General features: G+C 36.0%; 1 protein-coding gene across 2 annotated transcripts in view; it reads right to left on the reverse strand.

Moving 5' to 3' along the window:
- Positions 1-26,130, reverse strand: part of LOC149570597 (fibrillin protein 5 homolog) — a 119,186-nt gene that overhangs the window by 51,893 nt on the left and 41,163 nt on the right. For both annotated transcript variants that reach the window (XM_089823176.1, XM_089823175.1), the window contains exon 3: positions 5,572-5,718. In XM_089823176.1, the coding sequence (XP_089679302.1) occupies positions 5,572-5,718 (147 nt within the window). The remainder of the gene's footprint in view (positions 1-5,571; positions 5,719-26,130) is intronic.

Consider the following 26,130-nt stretch of genomic DNA (forward strand, 5'->3'; position numbering starts at 1 on the left):
TCGGCATTGTTCGCCATTTCAAAAGCGAAAGACCTTCCCTATTTGGCTTGCACGGTTTCGATGGGATTCAGCCCTCACACTATTCCGTCCGTGTTCAACTGGTTTGTATCCGCCAAATTTGAGTGCTCTCATTATTTGCATATACTTATCAATTTGTGAATGTTCATCCAAACTGGTGTGAGCATTCTATGGTGTTTACATTGTTGTTTGCCATTAATAATAATAGTTGATGTTTATGGTGTTCAGCTCTTTTCCCCTCCATCTTGCATTCGCCTTACAACCTATACGGATACATGCTTTTCAACGTACGGCCTCATATTCTAATTTCGTCACACAGTACAGACCCCATTATTGTACTCCCCTGCAAGACCACCATACTGCACATCCTGTACAGCATACCTCCTGCACATTCTTCATTCTGTACGGCGTCTTTGACACTATTCAGCATCCGTACGCCCTTCATTGTCTATAATGGTCATTGTAGGGAAGCAACTTCATCGTACAGCTAGTTCAACTTCACCGTATGACAAACTCCCTTGCACCCCCCTTTACTTTCATACAGCATTACCGACCCTACCACCATACGGGTAATATTATGCTAATATTATTTCCATATGGCTATTCTTGCCCATCGTACGGGCCATACTATCACCGTACGGCCTGAAAAAACACCGTACACACCACATAAGTCATCCGTATGGCCAAGCATACTAACTCCATTCTATATGGCTTCTGTATGATCTTCCTGTCCGAACACTCGTGATTCTATTCGTACGGACTGTGCAAGGGACATTACAGGTAAAAGGATACTTATCGCATGTAGTACAACAAGATATAACACAGAATAGATACTTTATTCATATACACAATATGCACTCCAATGCTTACAATATGATTATGATGATCGCCCAAAGTCCCTTCCCGACGGTGTACATATAATTTTCTGAAGGAGTGACTCAACCGTCACACACCCTTTTGGATACAATTCTACCCGTCGGCTACAATATAGATTTTACCAACAACACTGAGTTTGAAAGCAATTGATCTCATCCTTTTATGATTTTTCTTAATCTTCTCCAAGTTTTTAATTATGCCATCTGAATGCTTCCTGCAAATAATCATGCTATTTAAATAATTTTCCCATTTAATTGATTTTCTGGATTTTTCCATGATTTTAACAATTGCAAGAGTGTTGGTCACTCAAAATCAAACGTCTACACTCAAAGATTTCCACCTCAACAAGATAGAACGAAACCACATTGATACCATTGTAAAAACCCTTACTGGTTCTAACTATGACAAATGCCAAATTGTCTTACTTTTTAGATGTTTGACATTTTGTCAAACACTTTCATGAAAGCTTTACCATGGTGTCTTTTATTTTCCAGATTGTTTTTGCTTGCTTGAAATGTTTTCAAATGAAGTCTAAACTCTATCAAATGATTATCAAGAAATCTAGGCAAAGAACTGAAATACAAATGCAATCCTTTTTGATCATTTGAAAGCATACATATGATCTCTAAGCGTAAAATTTGCATCTACAGCCAATAGACATTTCCGAAAACACTTGGCATGAAAGCTATTATGCTGATTATGAACAGTCAGGATATGTGACATTACATCAAACTTGTGGCATGCAATTAAATACTCCTTATTTCTTGCAAACTCTAGGACAATACTGATATGAATTTGGCCAAAACTCTTGGCTCTCAATAATTTTCCAGACAATGCCAGTCTGATATAAATGAACACCTACAACAGTACCTAGAATGATAACGCAGATATAATGGAGCCCAAAAACGGATAGCAGATCTCAGAAATTTAATATATTCTACTGTCAATGCAAGTAATCACTAAACGTACACTTCCAAGCCAGGCGGGCCTCTTTGCTCCCTGACGTTGCCCTCTAAATGAATGTCATTGCCCTAAATGACCTGCAGCTCTCTCAAAATACCAATCACAGTCCATACATTGGCTGCAATCTGCAATATATAAATTCTTCAACCTTTGCAAACTGTTCTGAAAATAAATGAAGTGTCCAAACCCTCAATTCAGCAACAATAAATTCATTCTTGGCCTCTGGATGAAGCCAACGCCTGGTATAATTCGTTGGGTATTTCACCAGTTCACTATGCTTAACAACTTAAGAGAATTATCAATTCTTCAAACTTGAAATCAGAAACTCTTCATCTACACTGGAGCTTCTTCGTTATGAGGGGGATATCATGTCTCCTTATTTCCTTCCTATGGGGGGATCATTCTTTGTATATACATGATGTATACAATTTTTGGGGGTTCTTGAGTACTCCATCCATCCATGCATCTTGTTTTCATATCTCTTTTTGGAGGAGGGTTTTTCCCATGAGGTTTTCTCTCTTTATCCACTTTATGAGAGATTACATTTCATGTATTGCATTGCATATTGTCCATGGGTACCTAAAATGGCCTAGTAGCCGGGACCCATCTTGCATTGTGAGTTTAAGTGCATTCCCCTAAGTTGCACTTAAGTGGGGGTGTTGTTGTAATTAAATATTCACTAATTATGCTTACTTAAGCTTACTTAGGATAATGCATTTTACAATAGTTTGTGATTGAGACACTTAGGAGTTTGCACGTTGTTATCTCATTCCACCTTTAGTGCACTTATCACATTATCATCCTTATCATTGCACATTCTTCATTGTATAATGGAGGATGTTCCACCTTTGGTGGACATGTGATTCCACCTTCTGGGGGTGATAGATTATCTTTTCCTTATCATTGTCTCTTATCACCTCTCCTATCTAAGGAGGCCTATTATGTACATTTCAAATCAATTCATTGGATGTCAATCAAGTCCATTATCAATAATAGCATTCTTGCATCTTCATGCAATTGTCTTTCCATTCTCTTGTGGAAGTTATCTTGGTCTTTCATTTGATCCTAGGGGTGTTGTAGAGTCACCTAAAACTCTAACACAAGCCTCTACCTCAAAAGACCCTCTGTCCACAATAATTAGCCTACGAGGGTCACAATAATAGGCTAATTTCTCAAATTTTGATGCTCATGAAAATGGGGACATTACAAAGGATCATTTCTCCACCAAGTTGACACTTGGAAAATTTTCAAGAGTGGAATTGGAAAGTCCTTATGGACATGGGATTTCCACTAGTCCCTTTGACCATAAAATCTCCATTTTGTCGCCATTAAGCAAAATCTTCTACTTGAAGAGTAAAGGGACTCAAGTTGGCCTTGCGGACAAGGATTTTCCACGTGTCCTTGTCCCAATAGGATTCTCACTTGCCCTTGTAGGGGTTGATTATCTCCTTTCAGTATTGAGATGAGTGAACGAAAAGATGGGGTGCTGGGATCAAGATTGTCCATATAGGGATCAATTTCCCCCTTGGAATTCAAATGAGCAAGTAAAGAGTCATCCATATATGGATCAAAAGTCCCCTTTGGGGAGCGAATGAGAAAATGAAGTGGAATTTTAAAGGGATTTGTTTGCCACTATGAGGGTCAAATCTCATCTAGAGGAGATAAGAAAATTTCAACAAGGATTAGTCCTCAAGGACTTCAAATTTCCACCCTAAAGACTTATGCAAGGCTGAAGATAGAATTTAAAAAGCGACTACGATTGTCCCTATGAACATCAATTTTCCCCTTGAAGACTTGTTAAATTTATGAAGATGAAATTAAATTCAAATTAAATGAAAGTCAATTTGCACTTCTTCCCAAGCTTTAAGAGGCAATAATCTTAAATCCCACATTTATTGTGGGGATGTAAATCAAAGCCAACACCTTATAAAAAGCCATCAAACAGACTAAAGGAAAAACAATGCATGAGGTTGAATTAAGTCTGAAAGTCAAAAGGTGGCAAAGAAGATTAATCTATCAAGAAGAAGCCATAAAGTATCAGCAAGTTCAGGAGAGGAAGTTCAAATCTGAGCAATAGTGTACGAAAAAATCAGAAAATGAAGAAAATTGCAATTACTTTGAGGAAGTGCGAATTGAATTGAAAACTGAAGATTTAATCTCCATCAAGACATATTGTGAAAGAAAATCAGGAACAAGGATCAAAACTCCAAGAGCTTTTAGATGTCATACTTCAAACTAAAGTCTGAAAGAATCTCTCCAAGGAATCGGCGATTTTTCAAGAAAAAAATCAGAAAAGGCCAAAAATCAAAGGGGACTTCAAGGAATGCAACTGTTGTTGAAAACTTAGGATCAAATCCTCAGATCGCAAGGATCCAATGGTCTGTGAATTTTATGTCCTCGGATTAAGGTTTTAAAGTATCTTGACGAATGATGGTGATTCTGAAAATGTGAAGGGGAAAATTAATGTAGTGTCAATATCAACATATTGTGCAAAGGTAAAGAGTTGACATGGCCACAAATACAGAAGTCTCAGACCTAGGTCTAAGAATTCCTTTAAAGTCTACAGTTTTCAAGGAGAGATATTAAGGCTTAATTTGACCCAAATCCCAGCCTATGACACAAAGATAGGCACTTATGGCAAGGAAAGTCAATCGATACGGGAAAAGGCTATCTAGGTGAGCATGATTCAGACTTTATCCTCAGATTATCAGACCCATATTTTTTGGTGGAAAGTTTGGCTTTCATTTCTAAGTCTTCAATAACTATAATCAAGACATTCTTTTACAAGTTTGTGATCTGATTTTCTGAGTTAAAGTGGTTGAATTTGGACTGTGCAAGATGTCTCCATACTTGTCCTCAGAATTTGGTATAAGAAACAGTCAAGCTTCAAAGTATTCTCTTCATTATCAGACCTTAGAGCTAGCACTCGGGTTGTATTTTGCAAAGTTTAGGCCTGAATTCCTCAGTTTCTAAGACATGTCTTCAAATATGTCTGAAGACATGATTTTCAGACTTTTGTCTTCAGATTGTAAAATTCATTTACAACTCTAAAACCTTGATTTTCTATATCATAAAACTTCACATCAGTAGAAAAAACAGGAGTAGTAAGGTCTGAAGTTAGTCTTACAATCAGATTTCTTAGTCTTACAATCAGATTTCTTTATAAAGTGCTAACTTTGAGCTTCATACAGGACAATGGTTGAGACTAAGGGAGGGACGGCAGCTAGGAAAGTGCAGATAGAAGGCTCATGGAGGGCTATTATCCTGAGTCTCAAATGCCTACCAAGTGAAAGGTCAATGATACCAACCTTGAAAACCTGAACACGAAGAGGATGAAATAGAGGATTTTTGGAACCAAAGATCAATTAGCTTCCCCAATGGCTATGAACATCATGAAGAGTGGAATTTACCATGCACCATGATTCCCACCAGCTATCTGGTGCAATGAGCTCATGGAAGTGTGTGCAAGGTACTATGATCCACAATCGAGGACAGTGCTAGGTGTGCTTGCATTTCTAGGAGAGGAAGCAGTGACAGAGACTTCTAAAATTCCTTATGATCCAAGGATGCAAGTAAGGACAAAGGAGACAATCCATGTTTGAGAAGAGACCAGAGGCACAATATCACAAACATGTATCTTATGAATAGGTTCAGAAGCCACAAAGAAACATATTCAATAAAAAAAAATGTGAACGAATCCAAACTAATATTCACCTTCCCCCGGTTTGTATTTGCTACAGATTTAATAATATCCATCTTGAATGCTCCCAAGTCTTGGTCCTGTTGGATAGATTCTGTAGGTTTGTCTTTATTCTCAAGAGCATGTGGTTGAAAATGGCTACTTTTAGCTCCCATCCTTCCCTGTCATTAACAAATAAGAATTGTGTTATTTGATTTATTATTTAATGCCAAATAAATAATAATGAGATCAGAGATAATATTCTCAGATATAGATGCCTAATGCTACATCAAATCAATGAATTTTTAAAACAGATTATCAATATTCTTATAAACTCGTCACAAAATCAAAGCATTACAAGATATGGATTTCAAGAGAAGAGGAGATAATATAAGTATCATATGCTTAGTTCACTGTCATTATATTAATTTATTTGTATTCTAGAATCATATCTGTTCGACTTCTATTATAGCCTTGTATATATATCAAGCATGATAGAAAAAGGTACCATTTTTGAAGGTATGTGCATGAGTATATATTTTTAAAAATTGCCATTAATCACCTAAAGTACATTGTTGATAGCCGACCTCCTGTTCATGGGATTGCATGAATATGAAATATATATATATATAGTAGAGAAATTAGCAGTAATGCAGCCTTGATTTAACCTATGGGAACATGAACTTAGGTAACACATTTAGACTCGTCCTCCTCACAACATCAGTTAGATAATAATTCTAAATATCATACCTTGATCTGGAAAACATCTTGGCCCATCCAAGTGGGATGTCTGGGCAGAATTCTGAAAATCTATTTCATTGGTGTTTTTCTATGTTTTTGTATTTTGAATTTTTGAAGCCCTTTGGATCAGAATTTGACAAGACAATAGTGGACTTTGCTTTTCTATAGCCTAACATATATTGATCATTGCATAACCTAAGTGTTCCAGCACATGCATAAACTTTAAATTTTCAATTTCAAGAAACAAACTAAGAGTTATGACCTCGACTTATTGAGTTACCCAAAATAGATAGCTCCAAGAAGCAATTTCAGTTGGCTAATATGTTTGTCCTTGTATGACTGTTCATTTAAACTTCCAATAATGTAGGCTAATGCTAAGTGTAGCAATTGATTGATTCTCACCAAGAACCCTATTTTACTATTTTTAGTAAGTTTTCAATTTATTGTATTGTAAATCTATTTAGTGTCTAGAGCCAAATTATGTAATCAAAGTATAAGGCATACACCTCCCTTATAGATTTTCTTCATTTTCTATAAGGTCCTAGTTGAAATAAGAATAAATTTGTTCAATTATTTTTGTAATGTCCCCATTTTTGGGTCCTCTAGCACTGCAGTTGTTGCTGACAATTTTAGTTTGTGTCAACATGATTCAAGGGGTGTTTTGATATTTTTAATGAGCTCGTATGGTTTAGAGGAGTTAAATGACACTTTGAGATGTTATTTACAACTACTAGTTTGGGCCCCATGATTCTTGGAGGGAGCATCTATTTTTGGTAAGTCACCCAATTGTGCTCATTTATCATCTTTCATCATTGGGATCACTCCTCTATTGTCAGATTTTGATTTTGATGCTTGTAATGTTCCTTTTGCTCTCAAAACTACCTACGTAGAAATTACCCCTACCATCTCCAAAATGATTATATTTCAAAGCTTTTTGTATGAAAATTCCAGCCAACTGTACATACGGTAATCATTGTCAACTTCAGTGTATGGTCGACAATTACACTCACCCTCCACCATATGGTCAAATGGTCACCTCTCTTTGTTGTACATCACACATCCCCTCACCCGTACATAAGATTCACATCTGTACAGTTGGTCTACAATGCATTTGTGCATCTACCTTTGTGCGAACATGCAATCCCCTCAACTGTACGATAACGCTCACACTCGTATGGTCAATATAGTCTCCTTCGTATGGTCATCTGGCATAACCCTCCATGGGGGCACTTGAAATGTATGGAAATGATTTAGTGACGTGACTCCCTTGATTTGTTATGGAAATATTGCCTTTGGAGAATGCCAAAAATCTAAACAAATTATTCCCAGATGATGCTCCAAGGAATAGTGAAATACACAAATATACAAGAGGAAATATAATACTTCAGATTAATCAAATAGATCTTCAATAATGATAGCACTTTGGATTACACAGGAAGATATCATTGTCAAATGCAAATTTTTCTTCAAAGGAAGACTTCACAAATTTGAAGCACATAGTGAAATATTGGAATGATATTTCCAATAGCAGACTAGGGTGGTTATGAACCACCGATACTGCGAATGTCAACTAGGGGGGATCATCCACCTCCGAAATTATGCATGAATTACCTTTAGTCTCCAAAAATACAAAGAAGAGTCAAATCCATTCCATGATGATTTACAATGCCTAACCATCTCCTTATAAAGGGCTCCAAGAAGCATCTAGAGATTTAAAATAGGACAACATTATTAATTTGTTTTATCATTCTATAATTTGGGCCCCTTTATTTAATGATTAAATTAAATTAAATAAGTCCTTAAGATATTATTTTAATTTTTGGACCACTTAATTTATTAACCTAATTAAGACACTTATGAAAATTGGGGACATTACAAATCCTTGCCACCCAAAGATTGTGTGCCCCCAACTAATCCATCATCAAATAGTTTGTCAATGAAGCTCAAAGATCCCAAACGAAGTGCGGATGTTGGTAGTAGTGTCTATTGAAATCTCCATGTTGCTTTAGGATCACTTTTACAAATAAACTACTACCAAGCTTCTGTTGCACCACTCTTATATTTACCATGTCCAAAGCCACCAAGATCCCAATGAAGCTAATCATAAAACACATTGATGCTCTGATCCAAGGCCTTCATGCCATCATGCTCATCAATTTCCTTTGGAATCTCATAAGTCATGTAAATCTTGTTGTTTCCATGAGGAAGCCCTTCACATAAAGAATTTTCAATCATGCACATCTCGTGACCAACCAAAGGGTAAAATTTGTAATCGTCTAATTGTAGAAATTGCCTACAAATGATCCTTGATTGAGTCCACATCATCAAAAGGCTAACAACCACTAGTAGAGCCTAGTCTTGAGGAGGATCACTAATAGAACTCACATCTTCATCAAGTTGATCGGCGAGTATTAGATTAATAGAATTTGTGTAATCATCTTCTTCACCTTTGCACTTGTGATAAAGGTTTAGGTGTTCTCCACTTGAAGGAACAGTTATTATTTGTTGCTTTTCCGAATTTCCAAGCATGTCCTTATCCTCTTTAGATATAAAGTGGCATGTAGCTGCATCTCTCACTTTAGATTACTGTTGTAGAATATTTTACCCTTGAAGTATGAATACTTCATTCACAATTCTAAATAGTCTTTAAGAGATGTGTTCGTCTGCCATCTACCATCAATCCAATCTTGCTTGATTTGCTTTAGCGAGTCAATCAAAGTGAGTGAGTGCATTTTGTGTTGCTCGACCCTAGAAAGGAAGGTCAGTATCACTAGCTTTATGTTGAAGTGTTGTGAATCTCCTTTCCCACTTCTCTCAAGAGGTTGAGTGTCTCCTCCACCCATTGGTACCTTATTGCAAGGGTCTAGCAAAGCTTTTGCTGAGTTCTTCTCAGCTCCCCCAATACATCTTCTAATCCATCATTTGGTGCCATGATTTGATCTCAATTACTTGAAAGACTAGTAAGGCCACCAACTCTGATACCACTGTAATGTGCCTACCAAGGCAGAACACAAATCGATGAAGCATACGAGATGATTGATGTTCGTATGGAACTTAAGTCCAGTGTACAATCAAAAGCGTATCATATGGTTCCTTTCTCATACTTGCACAATGCGTACGACCCACACCAAATTTGGCATGCAGTTAGCCCACGACACTCCTCGACACAATCATATAGTATGTCAGACTCCTCTATATGGTGTTGTCACCATATGGTCAATAGTGACTCCCTTATGTACAACAAACACTGTACAACTATTGCTTCCTATGGTAGATGTACCTTCGCACTACAATTCAATACACTTTCTCTGAATGCCTTGTCTTTGAAGTATGACTGCTATAGGTTTGGACAAATAATTGAATTCGACATGTTGATAATGCCAATAATACAAGTGCTAGGAAATAAGATCAACACCACAAAATTAACTAGAATGCACATGTAAGAGAAATTCATAATAATGATAGTAATTTACATAGACCCACGATCTCAGACAAATATCAAGCTATGGATTAAAAATTTGTCTTTTGCATAAGACTTCACAAATTTATAGCACAAAGTAAAATATTGGAATGGTATTTCCAGTTGGAAGAATAAGGTGTTTGTGAACCACTGAAACTGTGAATGCAGACAAGGGAGGATCTTCCACCTCCAAAACTGCATAAACCAGCTTCAGCTTTCACTACCCAAAAATATAAAGAAGAGTCGAATAAAATACCTAATGATTTACAATGCTCATCTATCACCTTATAATGGCCTCCAAGCATCTCAAAAGTTATAATATGCATAATTGACAATATTTTATTATAATTCTATTAATTAGGCCCCTTTACAATACCTAGCCATCTTCTTATAAAGGCCTCCGAGAAGCATCTAAAGATTTCAAATAGGCTGACATTTTTATGTAATAATTTAGGCCCCTTTATTTAATGATTAAATTAATTAGTGAAATAAGTACTTATGATATTATTTTTATTTTTCGACCACTTAATTAATTAACCTAATTAAGACACTTGTGAAAAATTAGGGACATTACAATGCTTTTGGGTCATTTTTGCAAGTTGGGTGTATGTACTATTGGCTATAATTTAATTAAATTTATTAAGATTTCTATTCCAATAAAAAATTTATAATAAGAACCTTAGTGTTAGATCTCTCTAGAACCAAAATGAGAAGTTTTAAATCTTGGGCACATAAAATAGGGGTCTTGTGTGTCAGATTGTTATTATATCAATGAAAAAGTCATTTTTGGAGCAATGGGTGTATAAATATTAATAAAGTAACTTTATTATAATGTCAACTCTAAATTATAACACAGAGTTTCTTTTACAGAGAATAAAGTAGAAGAAACCAGTGTTTCATTGGGACACATCCCCTGCCCAATTTCCCCTGCTATCATCCCAAGGATGCAAGGATAGGAATTTCCTATTACTAACGTCATTCAAAAAATGAAAAAAAAGAAGACCAATTGGAAACGACATTTCATGTGAAATAGGGGACTCGAGGACGTTAGTATCGAGATGGCCTAGCCATCCACTGACCGTCCCTAGTATCTAATGGCGCACCCTTTTTTCCAGCCAAAACAATATCTGCCATTTTGCAAAAAGTCACTTTTTAAAAAAAAAAATTGTTGGGCAGGCCCCATGTGGGTAGAAATAGTAATTATGGAACTCCATTTGGTGTCTAAAAGGTAAAGTCTTCTTCATTTCTTCATTTCAACCATTCTTGCTGAGAAGAAAAAGAAAGACCAGCAAGAAAGTTTTAATTTTTGAGTTGCAAGAGGAGAGTTTTCAAGTTTATTAATTTGCTATGTATTTAGCTTCTGAAATGTCTACGGTGAATGGTCTATCAATGTTATGATATACATATTTAAATTCTCTCTCTATATAAAAAATCCCCAATTTTTGAATAGTCATCCCCTAAAAATTGGCTCTAAATCGTACCTATACCGGAAAGTTGGAAACACGTTTCTGTCCCCTAAAACATCCCCAATGCACAAACTCATTGAGCATAGAAAGTAAGTTATATCCTACACTGCTTCCAGATACGTTTCAACCACCCAAAGAGGCATTATAATCGGGATGTACTCTTATTTGGAGCATGTTATGTGATTTTATAATTGAAGTTATTTCTCCACTGTTGCTAAAGATTCAGTGACTAGTTTGGCAAGACAAAACCTCAACTTTCCAAGAGAGGTGAACTTATCTCAAAGTTTTCTATTGAGTCTAATGGCAGAAGTTATCGTTTGAACAAGAAACTGTGTTGCAGATGGAAGGTGACATAAACAAATGCCGTGAATAGTGTCAGCTGCAGTAGTCATGAACAAAGTCACAGCTACAATATGTGTGAACAATGTCACAACTGCAGGGATCGTGAGCAGTAAGGCAGATACAATATTTGGTTTCAGTTTAGGGGTTATTGCCTTCATCTTGGTCATAATCAACCTTCTAGAAGACAACTTTCTGAGAATGAAAGAGAGCCAGCATTTCCAGATTTTGCATTCTTTTCCAGCTTTTATCATTTCAGTCTCCTACCTCATATCATCCACTCCCTGCAACACTGGACAGTACTCTCAGTTTGTTCAAGGTTGGCTAATAATCAGGTATGGAAGGCCATGTTTATAACAACATAATTCCATGTTTTACAAAGTTATCTGTCTGGAATGAGGACTGTAACTAGTTGTCTCAGACTTGATTACATGCAATACAATGGTCATTTATTGAGCTTTATAGTTTTTCAATTTCATGCTTTGCAGTTCTTGCATTTCTTCATGGTATATTGCCATCCATTTTTATAATCAAGCATTTAAACTTCAAACAAGAACTCAGAAAATTCAAATCAGACTTTGCACACCAATTGTTTGATCAAATGTCATTGCGCCAAAAACTGAAAAAATCTAAGGCCGAACTAGCTGGGGATCTAAAAATTTAGCAATTTTCAATCTTGTTTTGTTTGAGTTTTTTTCAAATCCCACTCAAAGAAGATTAAATTACCCAATTAGTGATTCATAAACAAGGAGGCTACTCACTTTGCTATTAGCAAATAGATATGTAATGGAAAGAACTCAACCAACAATTTGGATCTATACTCTAAACAACTCAAAATGAATGTTCACAAGAACAATGTATATCAAGGTAAACATAGAGAGTTTATCGTGTAGAAAGGATAGATATGATATACACAGAATGATAGGAAAACACAATTTCTCATAGGGAAAACCCTACTTGGATGAAAAACTCCAGATCTAGAGAGGAAACATTCCCTATTCCACTATCCAAAGGTTTGATATAGATGTTGACAATACCAACATGGCATCCATGAGCTCACACGGTGATTTTGCAGCTCCTAGTGCACCTGGCAATACTCTCACCATGAACAAAGTTAATTGCAATGCCTTGTTATCAAAGTATAAATTGCCACCACCTTCAAATGAAAGCTACCATAAAACTAATGTCAAAAGGCAACATATGCCATTCTTTGAATCTCCATTCTCATGCCCTCTTTTCAGAAATAGTGCAATGTCCCTGTTTTGACATATAATTTAAATAATAAATAAGTATTATATATAAAGTAATATTAATAATAATATTAAAATGATAATATTTTATAGGTAATATTATGTTATAATCATATAATAATATCATATATATATATATATATATATATATATCGCATTATTATAGCAATATGAAAGTGAAATGAATAAAATACTAATCTAATATAATATATACTAATATTATTATATAGATATATTTTAATATAAAATGGCTATACTAATAAATGTATTATAATATAATATTTGATATATTATTAAATAATATACTTAATAATATAATTATTAATATAATACACCTTATGATATTAATTAATATAAGTAACCTTATTAATATATAATTAATGTAATTATTATGAAAGGAGGCGACCCTTTGGAAAATACGTATATATATCAAATATCAAACAATGAAAAGGATATCAGATGAAAATAATATAAAATTTATACAAATTAGAATCAGATCAGAAAATGCCCTGAAAGGGGACATTACAAGTGGTATCAGAGCTTCGATCTTGCCATCTTGTACAGTTTGTGCAAATCATCTATTCAAGTTTGAGAATGATTATGAGGTTGAGCAATCATGTTCTGAGAAGGAGTCGTCTCATGTTGCCATGAACCTTTTTCTCGTGTCGTTTCATCAACTAGAGTGTCAGATTGGAGTTTTTGTGGACCAATTATCATCGAATCAGTTTCTATCAGATTGCACTAGTTTTAAGCAATTGACCTAATGTCAAACCCAGTTGCATATAAGAAAAGTTTGATATCAGGAAGATGAGGTATAGGTAAAAAGATTATAACTAAAGTCATGTCAAAAGGGAGGAGGTGAATTTAGTCGGCACCTAATAACTAGAGAAGACAAAGGCAAAGAACAAATACGTACCATAGTTCAACGGACTCAGTAACCATGTCGGAGTTATTCAGAAATCCATCCATTACTAAAAACATTATAAAATGAGAACACCGACATTTGAAATACTATGAGAAAACTATAAGTTACACAAAAACATTCATACTGTGAAGGACAATAAGCTAAGAAGCATTGGTAGCTAATCTGCATCAGACATTGAGGAGTCAAACCAAGAACATGAAGAGGAGACGATGGTGTTTTAACCAGTTTGGCATTGTTATATTTGACAAGACATCAATTTTACATATCTGTATCCACCATTACAGATTAAGAGGGGATACATCCCAGTAAAATACAGTAAACATCAGTGGTGACATATAAGAAATGACAGGAAGACCAATCAGCAAGCCATGTCAATGGATATTTGGGAAATAACAGACAATACACAGGAAGGAAGAAAACGAAAGGAGCAGAGACAAGAGACGTAATAAACAACCAATATATAGATCAAAAATAAGATAAAGAAATAAGTTGATAAACTGCAGTTGGTATGGGCATGGGAATACATACTGTGAATTCATATGTTCCACCTCAATATAATATTTAACAAAGATTTCCAATCTTTCACCAAAGTCTCATTTATATGAAACAGAGAGACTACGAAGAGGAGGATATAGTAGAGCATCGGATTTGCTTGAACAGAAGTCTTCTTTGGCATCAGACACATTTATCTCTTATTCATACCCATATTTGGATGTATTATCCCACATATTTGCCTTTTGCATAATGATTGCAATCTATATACAAGAAATTGGAGATGACAACAAGGACAGACGTCAAATCAGAACATGAGTCTACATTGATAATTATACTTGTAGTGAGATATCTTCTAAATGACAGATCGCTTGTTAGATATAGATGTATCATCAACTGCAGTGCAAATGATGAGTTAATATTTGAAGAGGGAAATTGAAACTTACTGAGTTGGAACAATCAATCTAAATAGGGGCAACTTGAAAACGAGATAAAGAGGGAACCAGGCAAATTGAAAGTGAACAACTATGCAAATGATGATATAGTTTCGTTAGTAAATATTAAAATATCAAAAACCTTCATTAGCGATTATATTCAAATACCAAATGACAAAGAGTGCCAAAATGAAAGCAACAGCAAATAAGTTGGAAATAGAAACAGAATTGTTCAATCTAAATGAACTATTTAAAATTGAAACTGAAAGCTCAATCTAAATAAACTATTACAGAAGGTAGATTGCTTTTTGAAGAGACATAGCAACACCAAATGAGTTGGAAAAATCAATTTAAATGAATTTGAAGACACCTTGTGTCAAACAAAAAATGGCTGGGTTGAAACTAAAAGACCTGGAGGAAATAAAAAGGAAACCGGTGAAGGAATACCTTAAATATTACACATCCAATAAAAAAAAAGAATTTGGATAAGAGGATCCAAAGAGAGTTTATATATTTAGAAAAAAAAAAAAAACACAAAATTAGCAATCGAAGTGGGACATGGAGCTATAGTCTCCAAACCACCATGCACACCGAACAATTAGAGAGTATCGGGTAGACAAGATGAAAATAATATAAAATTTATACAAATTAGAATCAGATCAGAAAATGTCCTGAAAGGGGAGAAGACCTCTATCCTATTCCCATTTCTACTCCTGAATCTGCTCAATGGTCAATCTTGACCAGGACCTCTCTCTCAAATCGAAATCATCAGCACAATTAGCCCATTTAATCCTCTAAGGTGGGGTACATGATGATAAGCTGAACCTAGTTATAAGTCATCCTTCAGAAAATTGCAAGTATCAAAATGAGGCCTTAGAACTTCATATGTTTCAAAAGAATACTTGGAACCCGCTTTGTTAATATTAATAGCATTTCAGAAAACCTTTTATTAACCTCTACAATTTTCCAACACAATTCAATCATAATGATTTTATTGTCAGCATACCTGGTCAATTTTTAGCAGTATCATCAAATGCACCTATTCTGATGTAGGTGAAAGTCGGAGATTGAGTGAAGTAGTTCCCATGATCCATTATCACTGCAGTCACTTCAAGGGGAATTCTCTGCTCAAGCATCCTTGTAGCTCCCTTGTCAATTTCATTGTGTGACTCTTCAAAAATCAGCATAGCTTTTATGCAACTACAGACTGGGATAGAAAACAAATATCTAAATGTTTTCATCAAATTCCTCCACATTTTTTGGACTGGGCCAGTACTGAGTGCAGGTTAGGGCATAAATGATGTATGAAGACATATAAAAGAATTGATTTAATGGGAAAGAGCTGATCAGCTGATGTATTTGATCACTGATGATTTCTGCCCAATCAATGTAACCTACTCCAGAATAAACTGTCTACACAAAGAAGAAGATCCACTCGTCTAGGTTTATAGCTTCTCCAACTCCTCTCGACCTGTGCAACAAGATGATGATGTTTTCAATCTCTCCGTTCAAGTTCATGCCAGTAATTGTTTTTGGGAGTTTGGACTGGCCTCCTCTTCTCAGTTGGAATCATTCTCCGGCCATGACACCTCTAGAGTAGGTTTTCTTCTTACTGAAAGTAGACTATGACAAGGCAAAATCTCAGTCAGTGTATACTTCTCTCACAGGCAACTGCAAAGAGGTTATGGATGGTCTCCCTGTCAAGAGTGAGCACCTCTTCATTTTGCTGCTTTATCTGCCTGGTTTCTAGATTATATTGATTGATACATTCTGTAATTACTTCAGCACATTGTACTGCAACAGGAAAGTTGGTTGCTTGCAACAAACCACTCTCCACTAGCTTTTTTGTAACTGGGTGCATATCAAGATTATTTACCCTTCTCCAAAATTCATCCAAAACAACTTAACCCAACTTTGTATTCCCAATTTCGTGCAAAGTACTTTCCAGTCCATTCAAATGATCATATCCGAGATGCTTAAACCTCATTCTGCCTTTCACTGTGAAATGCAATTCAGTTCTGAACTTGCAGGAGACATGGCAAAGTAGAGGCATTTCATTCATTGAATTTTGTGGTCTGCCATCATAGAAATGATGCCCTAGATTTAGCTTCTTCTTCACACTTCTAATCACACAAAACAATCTTCAAAGTGTTCTTACATGGTGCAAAATTCATTATTTTAGTGATGGGCAAGATGTGCCACTAAAACCAGTCTTGTCAACATTTGATGCTTTGCAGCTTTTGAAAACTGGGACATGTCACCAAATTTGAAATTCTAATTCTGTTGCTTTTACAAGAGGCACTTTCCCTTTTGTCGGTTTTCTACAAGCCTTTTGGAAGCTTTCTGTTTTCCTCCTTTCTTCGTTTTAGTTTGCTTTCTAAGGTTCAAGATCCAAACCTCTTCAGGAACTACCTACTTTCTTCACCGTTTTGATCTTAGTTTGTTGAGAAAGGTTTTTATGACTTTATAATTTATTCTGCATTAGGCGTCAGTTACGACCATATTTCCAGCACGTATATTCCATCCCAATAATTTGGCTTCTTCCTTTTGATAGTGATGCAGGAGCATCTTGCATAGGAAATTAAAAAAAAAAATTTAAAATTTAAAAAAAAAATTGTGGAGGAGAGAGAAAGTGACGAAAATATAAGGAAAAATAATAATAAAATAAAAATAAGGGAAAAAGGAGAAAAGAAAAAAAAAAAAATTCTATTTTAGAGGTGCATAGGTGGCGTAAATAGAAAAATAAAATAAAAATGGTTGTCATTCCATTTATCGAGGTGTGTAGGTGGAATTCTAGAAGGTTGTGGATATTGTGGAATCCTAGAAGGTTGTGGATATTGTGTAGGTGGAATTCTAGAAGGTTGTGGATAAATCATGCATTGGGTGGTAAGTGCCTATTTAAGCAAGGCATATGAGCATTTCTAATCAAGCTTTGGAAGGTCAAGCTTCAAGGTGAAAGCTGGAAGGTGTGAAGGCTTCAAGGTGTAGCTCTTCAAGTAGAAGTGCTTGGGTGGAAGCTTTGGAGATGAAGGCTCTTAGTTGGGAAGTTCTTCTTGGTGAAGCTCTTGGTGTGAAGACTCTTCTTGTGGAAATTCTTATTTGGGGAGTTCTCTTATGTTGAAGAATTTGTGAACTTCTTTTTGAAGAAGAAGTCATATCTATGATATCATCTTGTGGATGTTGTAAGGATTTTCAAGTATAATAAAATTGCTTGGAAAACATTTTGTCTCTCTTTGTCTCCATATTGTTGCATTTTTGGTTTTGAGTTGGTAGGGTGGTGTGGCCCTTCATCAGATAGTGTTGTGCTATTTTACACCATCACCCCTTTAAATGGAGGGCCCTTCATTTTCTTTGTCCAGTCATGATAAATCCTCGAAATCACTCAATTTCGTGCAATATATGATCATGCTTTCCCATTCACACCATGATAACATTTCAGTGGAGGAGTCATTGCAGAGAAGTCCAAAGGCGAATTGAATGGATGAAGGTTGGCTCAAATGATGCCGAAAGAATGTAAGTTTGGTATTTAAATTTATCCTCTATGGAAGAAGGATTTTGCCCTTCCCAGAGGATTTTATCCTTCCTTTGACCAAAATTCTGCCACAACTATTTTAAGTGCAGATAACAATAGATCTTAATAGAGATTTCTAATGACTCAAAAGTGGGAATAAGGCCGGGTCAAAAGAGTGAGGACAAGGGTGATCACAAATGAAAGCAATGATAACTAATTAAGAATCAATTTGATTAGACAAAAAACTATTCACAACGTGGCAAGAATCCTTTGTGGAGGATGGGTTCCACACTCCCTCAAGCATTTTATCTTATGATATGTTATATTTCCACCATAATGTAACTAGCGTCACATTTTTCCCCTAGTGGGATACAAAATCCTCTCACCTTGTCGGATTCCACCAGGTGGGGAGGATTCTATCCTCTCAACAACACCTTGTCGGATCCCACTCATTGAGAGGATTCTATCCTCATGGCATAGTGATTTTTGCCAGTGCTCAATGTAAAAGATTTGGGACTATAAAAGCTAAGTCATCTAGTCTAGTCAGCTGAGAGGATGTGAAAGAAATTAAATAAAAAACAAATTTTATCGGTTGAATAGTGTTGAGTTGGACTTCAGGGATGGAATGTATATGAAAATAAAAATTAAAGCCAAGGTCAGCCTCTACACAGTAACATGCTCCTGTAAACCACCTATGCCTATAAATAAAGGGGGAGGTAGCTTTATTTCAATATTTTCAAAGACAGAATTTCCTTTGAAATAAGCAGCGAACTATTCCCTATTAGCAGCGACTTATAGGCGTCGACAGTCTCGTGGATTGGTGAATTTATTGGGAAGGTAATGGGTTGTCTAAAGAGAAGGACCCGTTGGAGGGAAGATAAAAGGCTTGAAATCTGAAAGTGCTATGGTGTAAAACATTTATCCTTTCCTTATTTTATTTTGTTCAAATTTGTAATTGTAGATTTGAATAAGGCAAGCTAAAACGACGAGTGTTTTGGAGGAAATCTTTTCTGATTTTGATGCTTATGCAGTCATCATGATAACTTTCTGATTTTTTTATTTTTTTTATTTTTTTCAAGGCTTAATGATCTTTTCTCTTGTCTCGCAATGTGGAAGGCTTGAAAGATGGAAATGATGGCACCAAGATACTCGAGACTCCAAGTTGATGCTTCAAGGTCAAGGCTTGAATCTCAAGGATTCAAAGTGAGGAGGAGGATTTCACACCAAGACCATCAAAGTTAAAATACAAATCCAGCCCACCTGCATGAAGACATCAAGAAATTCTATCGAGACTGCAATTCAGATAAAGATCAAGTTCACAATGTGTAGGTGCAAATTGAAGTCAAGACCATGAAGAAAATACCCAAGAGATGGAGAAGATGCAAAGGGTGAAGCGATTTGGGAAAATGAAACATCAGTCATCCTCAAGAAATTAATGTTTGGAAGAGTTAATCAAATTTAGAAAGTTAGAAATGTTGAGTATTAAGAGATACTTTCTCTTCATCAAAGGATTAAATAACAGGATAAAAATGATGAGGTGGCACTAAGTCTTCTCCAATCATGTAATGAGCCTTGCTCAAACTGACCACAATTTGCCCTAATTTGCTGCTTGTAATTTTGTCAAACAAATCATGTGCAACCCTATAACTTGCTGGTTTGAATGCATAAATGTTTTCCCAATGATATCCAAGGTATTTACTATTTGCAAAGAAGTCCTATGATGTTTAGACAAGGTCTTAGATGCAATGCAGATTTCTTTTTGTATTTTGAAATGCAATAGATGTAGTATCATGACCTAAATGTGCAACTACAGCTTATAGTCATTATATCAAATAGTTGACATACATCCTCATATTTAACATTCAATGCTCAAAACAACAAGTGATAATTTCCAACTATTGATATGGTATTGAGAATGCAATTTTCTAACAATGATGTCAATGCCAATGCCAAGACTCTTGGCTTACAACTCATATAATAATTACAAACAGATTTGATACAAATGTTCACCTACAGCAGCTACCATGAAATGCATCTAAATTATCATTAAGCTTGTATAAATCAAAAGGAACCTGGAACATGAAGTTGCCTTGAAACTGTGATGAATTAGCAAGCAATATCTTGAATGATAATGACCTCTTGATGCCGAAACAATCCTCAGACCTAGCCGCCCCTGTTCTGATATAAATTAATTTCTATTAAATAATACTCAGCTTTTATGCCCTCCAAAATGCACCCAACTTCATCTTCTAACCCTCTTATGAAGTGCGCCCAGGGTAGAAGAGAGAATCGAACCAAGTTGAGGGAGTTACAAGAAAATCATGGCCTCCATTATGATTGTAATTTACTGATGTTTGAATTATCAGACTTTCCCTTATGCATTCTACCCTTTATGACCTGGAATCAAGAAGAATTTTCTGCCAAATGAGGAGCTAACGATATACCCTTCAAAGAATCATCGTCTCGACATTGTCCCGTGCAAAATTAAATAAATGTGTTGCTCCTGTATGCCAAATCAAATCTCCTATATGCTGGCCCTAATGACTATAATAAAATCAGACCGATATCAGATTATAATGAAATCTCCAGTTCCAAGCTTCATCAATGGAAGCTCAAGCTTCTCCAATTAATGGCTCCAATTGAAACTAAAAACCAACAAAAGAACTTGGCCCTTGGCCACCAATTAAGCACAAGTGAAAGGATTGAAATATCCTTCCCACAGCTGCAATAATTTAGGTGATATTTCACACCCTCAAAATTGCTATCAATGGGAGTTTTCTTTCCCAAAGACAAATTGATTATCTACAGACCACTTGGCTCCACAAATACTCAAGAAAAAATCATCAATCATCAACATCCAATCTGCCTGGTGAGAATGAAGCCCAAGATGCCTATTTATTCTTTTTTCTCCACTTTCTCCAGAAACTTCTAGAACATAATTTTATTTTATTTATTGACTTTATAAAATATTTTATAATTCAAGTCATTTTATTAAATTAATTAAATATAAAGTTATGTTTTTAATATTTATTTATTTGATAACTTTATAAATAATTAATTTAATACCACTTATTTATTTAATTAAAATAATTAATTAGTCATCCTCATAAAATACTCATTATTTTGGACAACTTAATTAAATTAATTAGATCAAATTACCTCCAAAACGGGGACATTACAGTCCGCCCCTCTTGAAATTGCTTGTCCTCAAGCAATTCACCACCTGGATCCAACAAGAAGAACTGCATAATGTCCCTGTCATCACCAAACAACTCCTGAAACATTTGCTCAAACCATCTGTCATTCTATCATACCAACTCAATACCATCACCAAGTGTCGCAAAAGTATAGGCCTCAAGTGGAAGCAAGCCAAGAGACTGATCATCCTTGCCTCCAAACTTCACGCAAGATAAACGATCATCCCAACTTTTCAACACATGCGCTCTTGAATTGTGCATCATGAATAGGTCATGTACATGAGAATCAAAAATGAAGTTGTAAGCATTCCTCACCATGTATACCTCTGAAATCTCCCTTATGAGCCTCATTTGCAATCCCGATGCACTAGTAGGATCACAAATACTATCAACAATGCTCATCTCAAGACTAGAATCAAGAGAGCTATCATCATCTAAGCCATAGAGTGGATTATCATATGACCAAGCGGCTTCCACTTCGAACAATGGATTGAGAATCATCTCAAGTTTCTCTTGATCATTTTCTTCTTTCTCTTACTATCCAGCCCTCTAATAGAATGCGAGCCTCCATCTGTAATACCCCTCAATACATGCCTCCTACCATCAACCTCAAAAGACATTTCCATCTTAGGTACATTGAGGGTAAACACTCTCAAGTCTTGGAGCCACTTCATTCCCAAAACTATGTCCATCTCTCCCATGTTGATCACATAAAAATCTGGATGTGACTCATAGTTATTCAATCTCAAGGTTAGATTAGCAACCTTTCTGGTGCATGCGAGAGTATATCCATCTGCTACCCAAACTCTGAATTCATCAAAATCCTTAACCTAAAGTCTGCACCGAGCTACAAAATCTCCATTAATAAAGTTGTGTGTCACACCAGTATCAAGCATAGTGATGCAATGTTGTCCATCAACTGCCCCCCTGAACCTGAATGTAGTTTCATCTTGAACATTGGCAATATATGCCATGGGAGCAAAAGTCTCCTCACCCTGATTAAGTTTTGAAGCAACCTGCTGATCAACTTCATCAGAATCAGAGTCCTCAAAATTTGCCCACATGAAACGGTTCACCTTGCCCTTAGGCTACAAAGGGCAATCATGATCCTTGTTGTAAGGTTGCTTGCACCAATAGCATAATTTCTTCTTCCTCAACTCTTCTCATGTCTCCTCATCCATCATAGGTGCTGATTTATTTTTCTTGTCTGATTGTTGGGGAGTCGCATTGCTTGTTGAAGGGATTTCCTTATGCAAGCTCTTGCTCTTTGGTGTTGCAAACTCCATGATCCTAGCCTTCTTCATCGCCTCCTAAAGAGTAGGAGGATCAAAGGCTTTTATCCATCCTCTCATAGGCTCCAATAAGCCCTCCATGAATAACACTACAAGCCATCTCTCTGAGATGTTGGAAACCGTCACTGATAATCTCTGAAATTCTCCAATGTAACTCTCCAAACTCCCAACATGCTTGAGTTGAGCCAACTCTCTGAAGTATGATTTTGGGTCTTTCTTGTCAAAGCGTTCCACCAATCTATCCACAAACTCCTGATAAGATGTGATCTGATTATGTTGCAAAGTAACTAACCCATGATACCACCATTCGTGTGCTGCACCCTCCAAATGCAAAGTAGCATACTTGATGGCTTCCTCTTCTGTCATGGGTCGAAGAGCCAAGAAAGTATCCAACTTATAAATCCATGACTGTGCAGTAGTTTTGCCACTTCCATCAAACATAGGTAATGTAAGCTTATTAGTAGCCTACTTGAGATCCTTATTCTGATTCCGATGTCTCCTCTCCTGTCGAGACCTGTAGTAGTCCTTCCTCGTTTGTACAAAATGATCAAAATGCATGAGCTTTCAAGCTGCTGGTGTCAATCGTTGCCATTCATCATGAGCAGCCATATATACATCAGCAAAAGTAGGCTCCTCAACATCTTCAACATTCTCTTCTATTGCACGTTCTTCCCTCAAGAAGGTGGGTTGTGTAGGTCTATCTGTTGTTCTATAAAGAGTTCTATGAACTCTAGGTGATCCCACTGCACTCTTGTTATCCCCTTGCTCCTGATTCCGTCTGTCCTGATGCACTCAACCACAATGGTGAGTGCCTGCAAAGCCTCAGCCATCCGCTCTTGTCCTGTAACCATTGCTCTGAAAAATTCTCTTGTTTCCTGATCCTCATTCCTATTGTCTCTTGGTGGGCTACGCTCTTGCCTGTCACTCATGGTGTTTGGCTTCCTGTCAAAATCTTGTTCCCTGTCAAACCCAGCTCGCCTGCGAGTGTAAAATCTGTGAGGGCCAACACCAGGTGTCTGCATGTGATTGATAAACCCTCAGGATGACAGGATTTATCTTTGATACCACTATAATGAGCCTTGCTCAAATAGACCACAATTTGCCCTAATTTGCTGCTTGTAATTTTGTCAAACAAATCATGTGCAACCTTGTAACTTGCTGGTCTGAGTGCATAAATGTTTTCCCAATGATATCCAAGGTATTTACTATTTGTAAAGTAGTCCTATGATGTTTAGACAAGGTCCTAGATGCAATGCAGATTTCTTTTTGTATTTTGAAATGAAATAGATGTAGTATCATGACCTAAATGTGTAGCTACAGCTTATAGTCATTATATCAAACAGTTGACATACATCCTCAGATTTAACATTCAATGCTCAAAACAACAAGTGATAACTTCCAACTATTGATATGGTATTGAGAATGCAATCTTCTAACAATGATGTCAATGCCAATGCCAAGACTCTTGGCTTACAACTCATATAATAATTACAAACAGATCTGATACAAATGTTCACCTACAACAGCTACCATGAAATGCATCTAAATTATCATTAAGCTTGTATAAATCAAAAGGAACCTGGAACATGAAGTTGCCTTGAAACTGTGATGAATTAGCAAGCAATATCTTGAATGATAATGACCTCTTGATGCCGAAACAATCCTCAGACCCAGCCGCCCCTGTTCTGATATAAATTAATTTCTATGAAATAATTCTCAGCTTCTATGCCCTCCAAAATGCATCCAACTTCATCTTCTAACCCTCTTATGAAGTGCGCCCAGGGTAGAAGAGAGAATCGAACCAAGTTGAGGGAGTTACAAGCAAATCGTGGCCTCCATTATGACCGTAATTTTCTGATGTTTGAATTATCAGACTTTCCCTTATGCATTCTGCCCTTTATGACCTAGAATCAAGAAGAATTTGCTGCCAAATGAGGAGCTAATAATATACCCTTCAAAGAATTATCATCTCCACATTGTCCCGTGCAAAATTAAATGAATATGTCGCTCCTCTATGCCAAATCGAATCTCCTATATGCTGGCCCTAATGACTGTAATAAAATCAGACCGATATCAGATTATAATGAAATCTCCAGTTCCAAGCTTCATCAATGGAAGCTCAAGCTTCTCCAATTAATAGCTCCAATTGAAACTCCAAACCAACAAAAGAACTTGGCCCTTGGCCACCAATTAAGCACAAGTGAAAGGACTGAAATATCCTTCCCACAGCTGCAATAATTCAGGTGATATTTCACACCCTCAAAATTGCCATCAATGGGAGTTTTTGTTCCCAAAGACAAATTGATTATCTGCAGACCACTTGGCTCCACAAATACTCAAGAAGAAATCATCAATCATCAACATCCAATCTCCCTGGTGAAAATGAAGCCCACGATGCCTATTTATTCTTTTTTCTCCACTTTCTCCAGAAACTTCTAGAACATTATTTTATTTTATTTATTAAGTGACTTTATAAAATATTTTATAATTCAAGTCACTTTATTAAATTAATTAAATATAAAGTTACCTTTTTAATATTTATTTATTTGATAACTTTATAAATAATTAATTTAATACCACTTATTTATTTAATTAAAATAATTAATTAGTCATCTTCATAAAATATTCATTATTTTGGACAACTTAATTAATTAAATTAATTAAATCAAATTACCTCTAAAACGGGGACATTACAAATCAGAAAATTCCAATTCCAAGTGTAGTCAATTACAACATGCCAAGCGTCCAATTTTCTCATTGGCCCACAATGTGGTGCCCTAGTGTAATTGCTTGAACATTTGGCAACCCTAATTAGGGTTTGTGGGAAGAAATCTCAACCCTTGATCTTCAAATGATCTTGGCTCTTCATTGTATGGGCATCCAAAAAATAAAGGGGCCTTCTCATTTGTAATTCATTAGCTTAGGATATTGGAGTTAGTAGAGAGCTAGAAGAGTAGAGTAGGCTAGCTAAGGGAGAGACTTGGTCAATTGTTGCTTTGATACCCTCTAAGTAATGAATAGCTCATTGTTGGTTGTTCATGATGAATTACTTAATATTGCTTTCAAGTGTTGCGTGGCTTGCTCAATTTTTCACTTGTGTTGGAGTAGTTTGATTGAATGGAAGTTGTTGTGGATGTTTACTTGCTTGACTCGAACAAATCTAGGCCAATAGCCTCTTGTTGATGGTAGGAGTGCCTTGTGTGGTAATTTGACGATTAAATGAAATTAACTTCAATTGGTGTTGAATCTTTAGTTTGCATTCATTTGATGGATCAAAGAGCATATATCAATTTGAAAACCATTTGATTGTTCCTTAGACGCTTGCACTAGATTGGTGGAGTTGTTGGTAAGATTACATCTATAGAGTCCAAGTCATCTATGATTCCTTTCATTCCTAGCTATAGATAGAAGTAGCAGAAAGTTTAAGTTGAAGTGGATATTTGAATACCAAAATCATATCTTTCATTGCACATTGTGAAGCCAAATC

This window comes from Cupressus sempervirens, chromosome 3 (assembly GCF_028749045.1).
Source record: "Cupressus sempervirens isolate cs-2001-9-10 chromosome 3, ASM2874904v1, whole genome shotgun sequence".
NCBI lineage: Eukaryota > Viridiplantae > Streptophyta > Pinopsida > Cupressales > Cupressaceae > Cupressus > Cupressus sempervirens.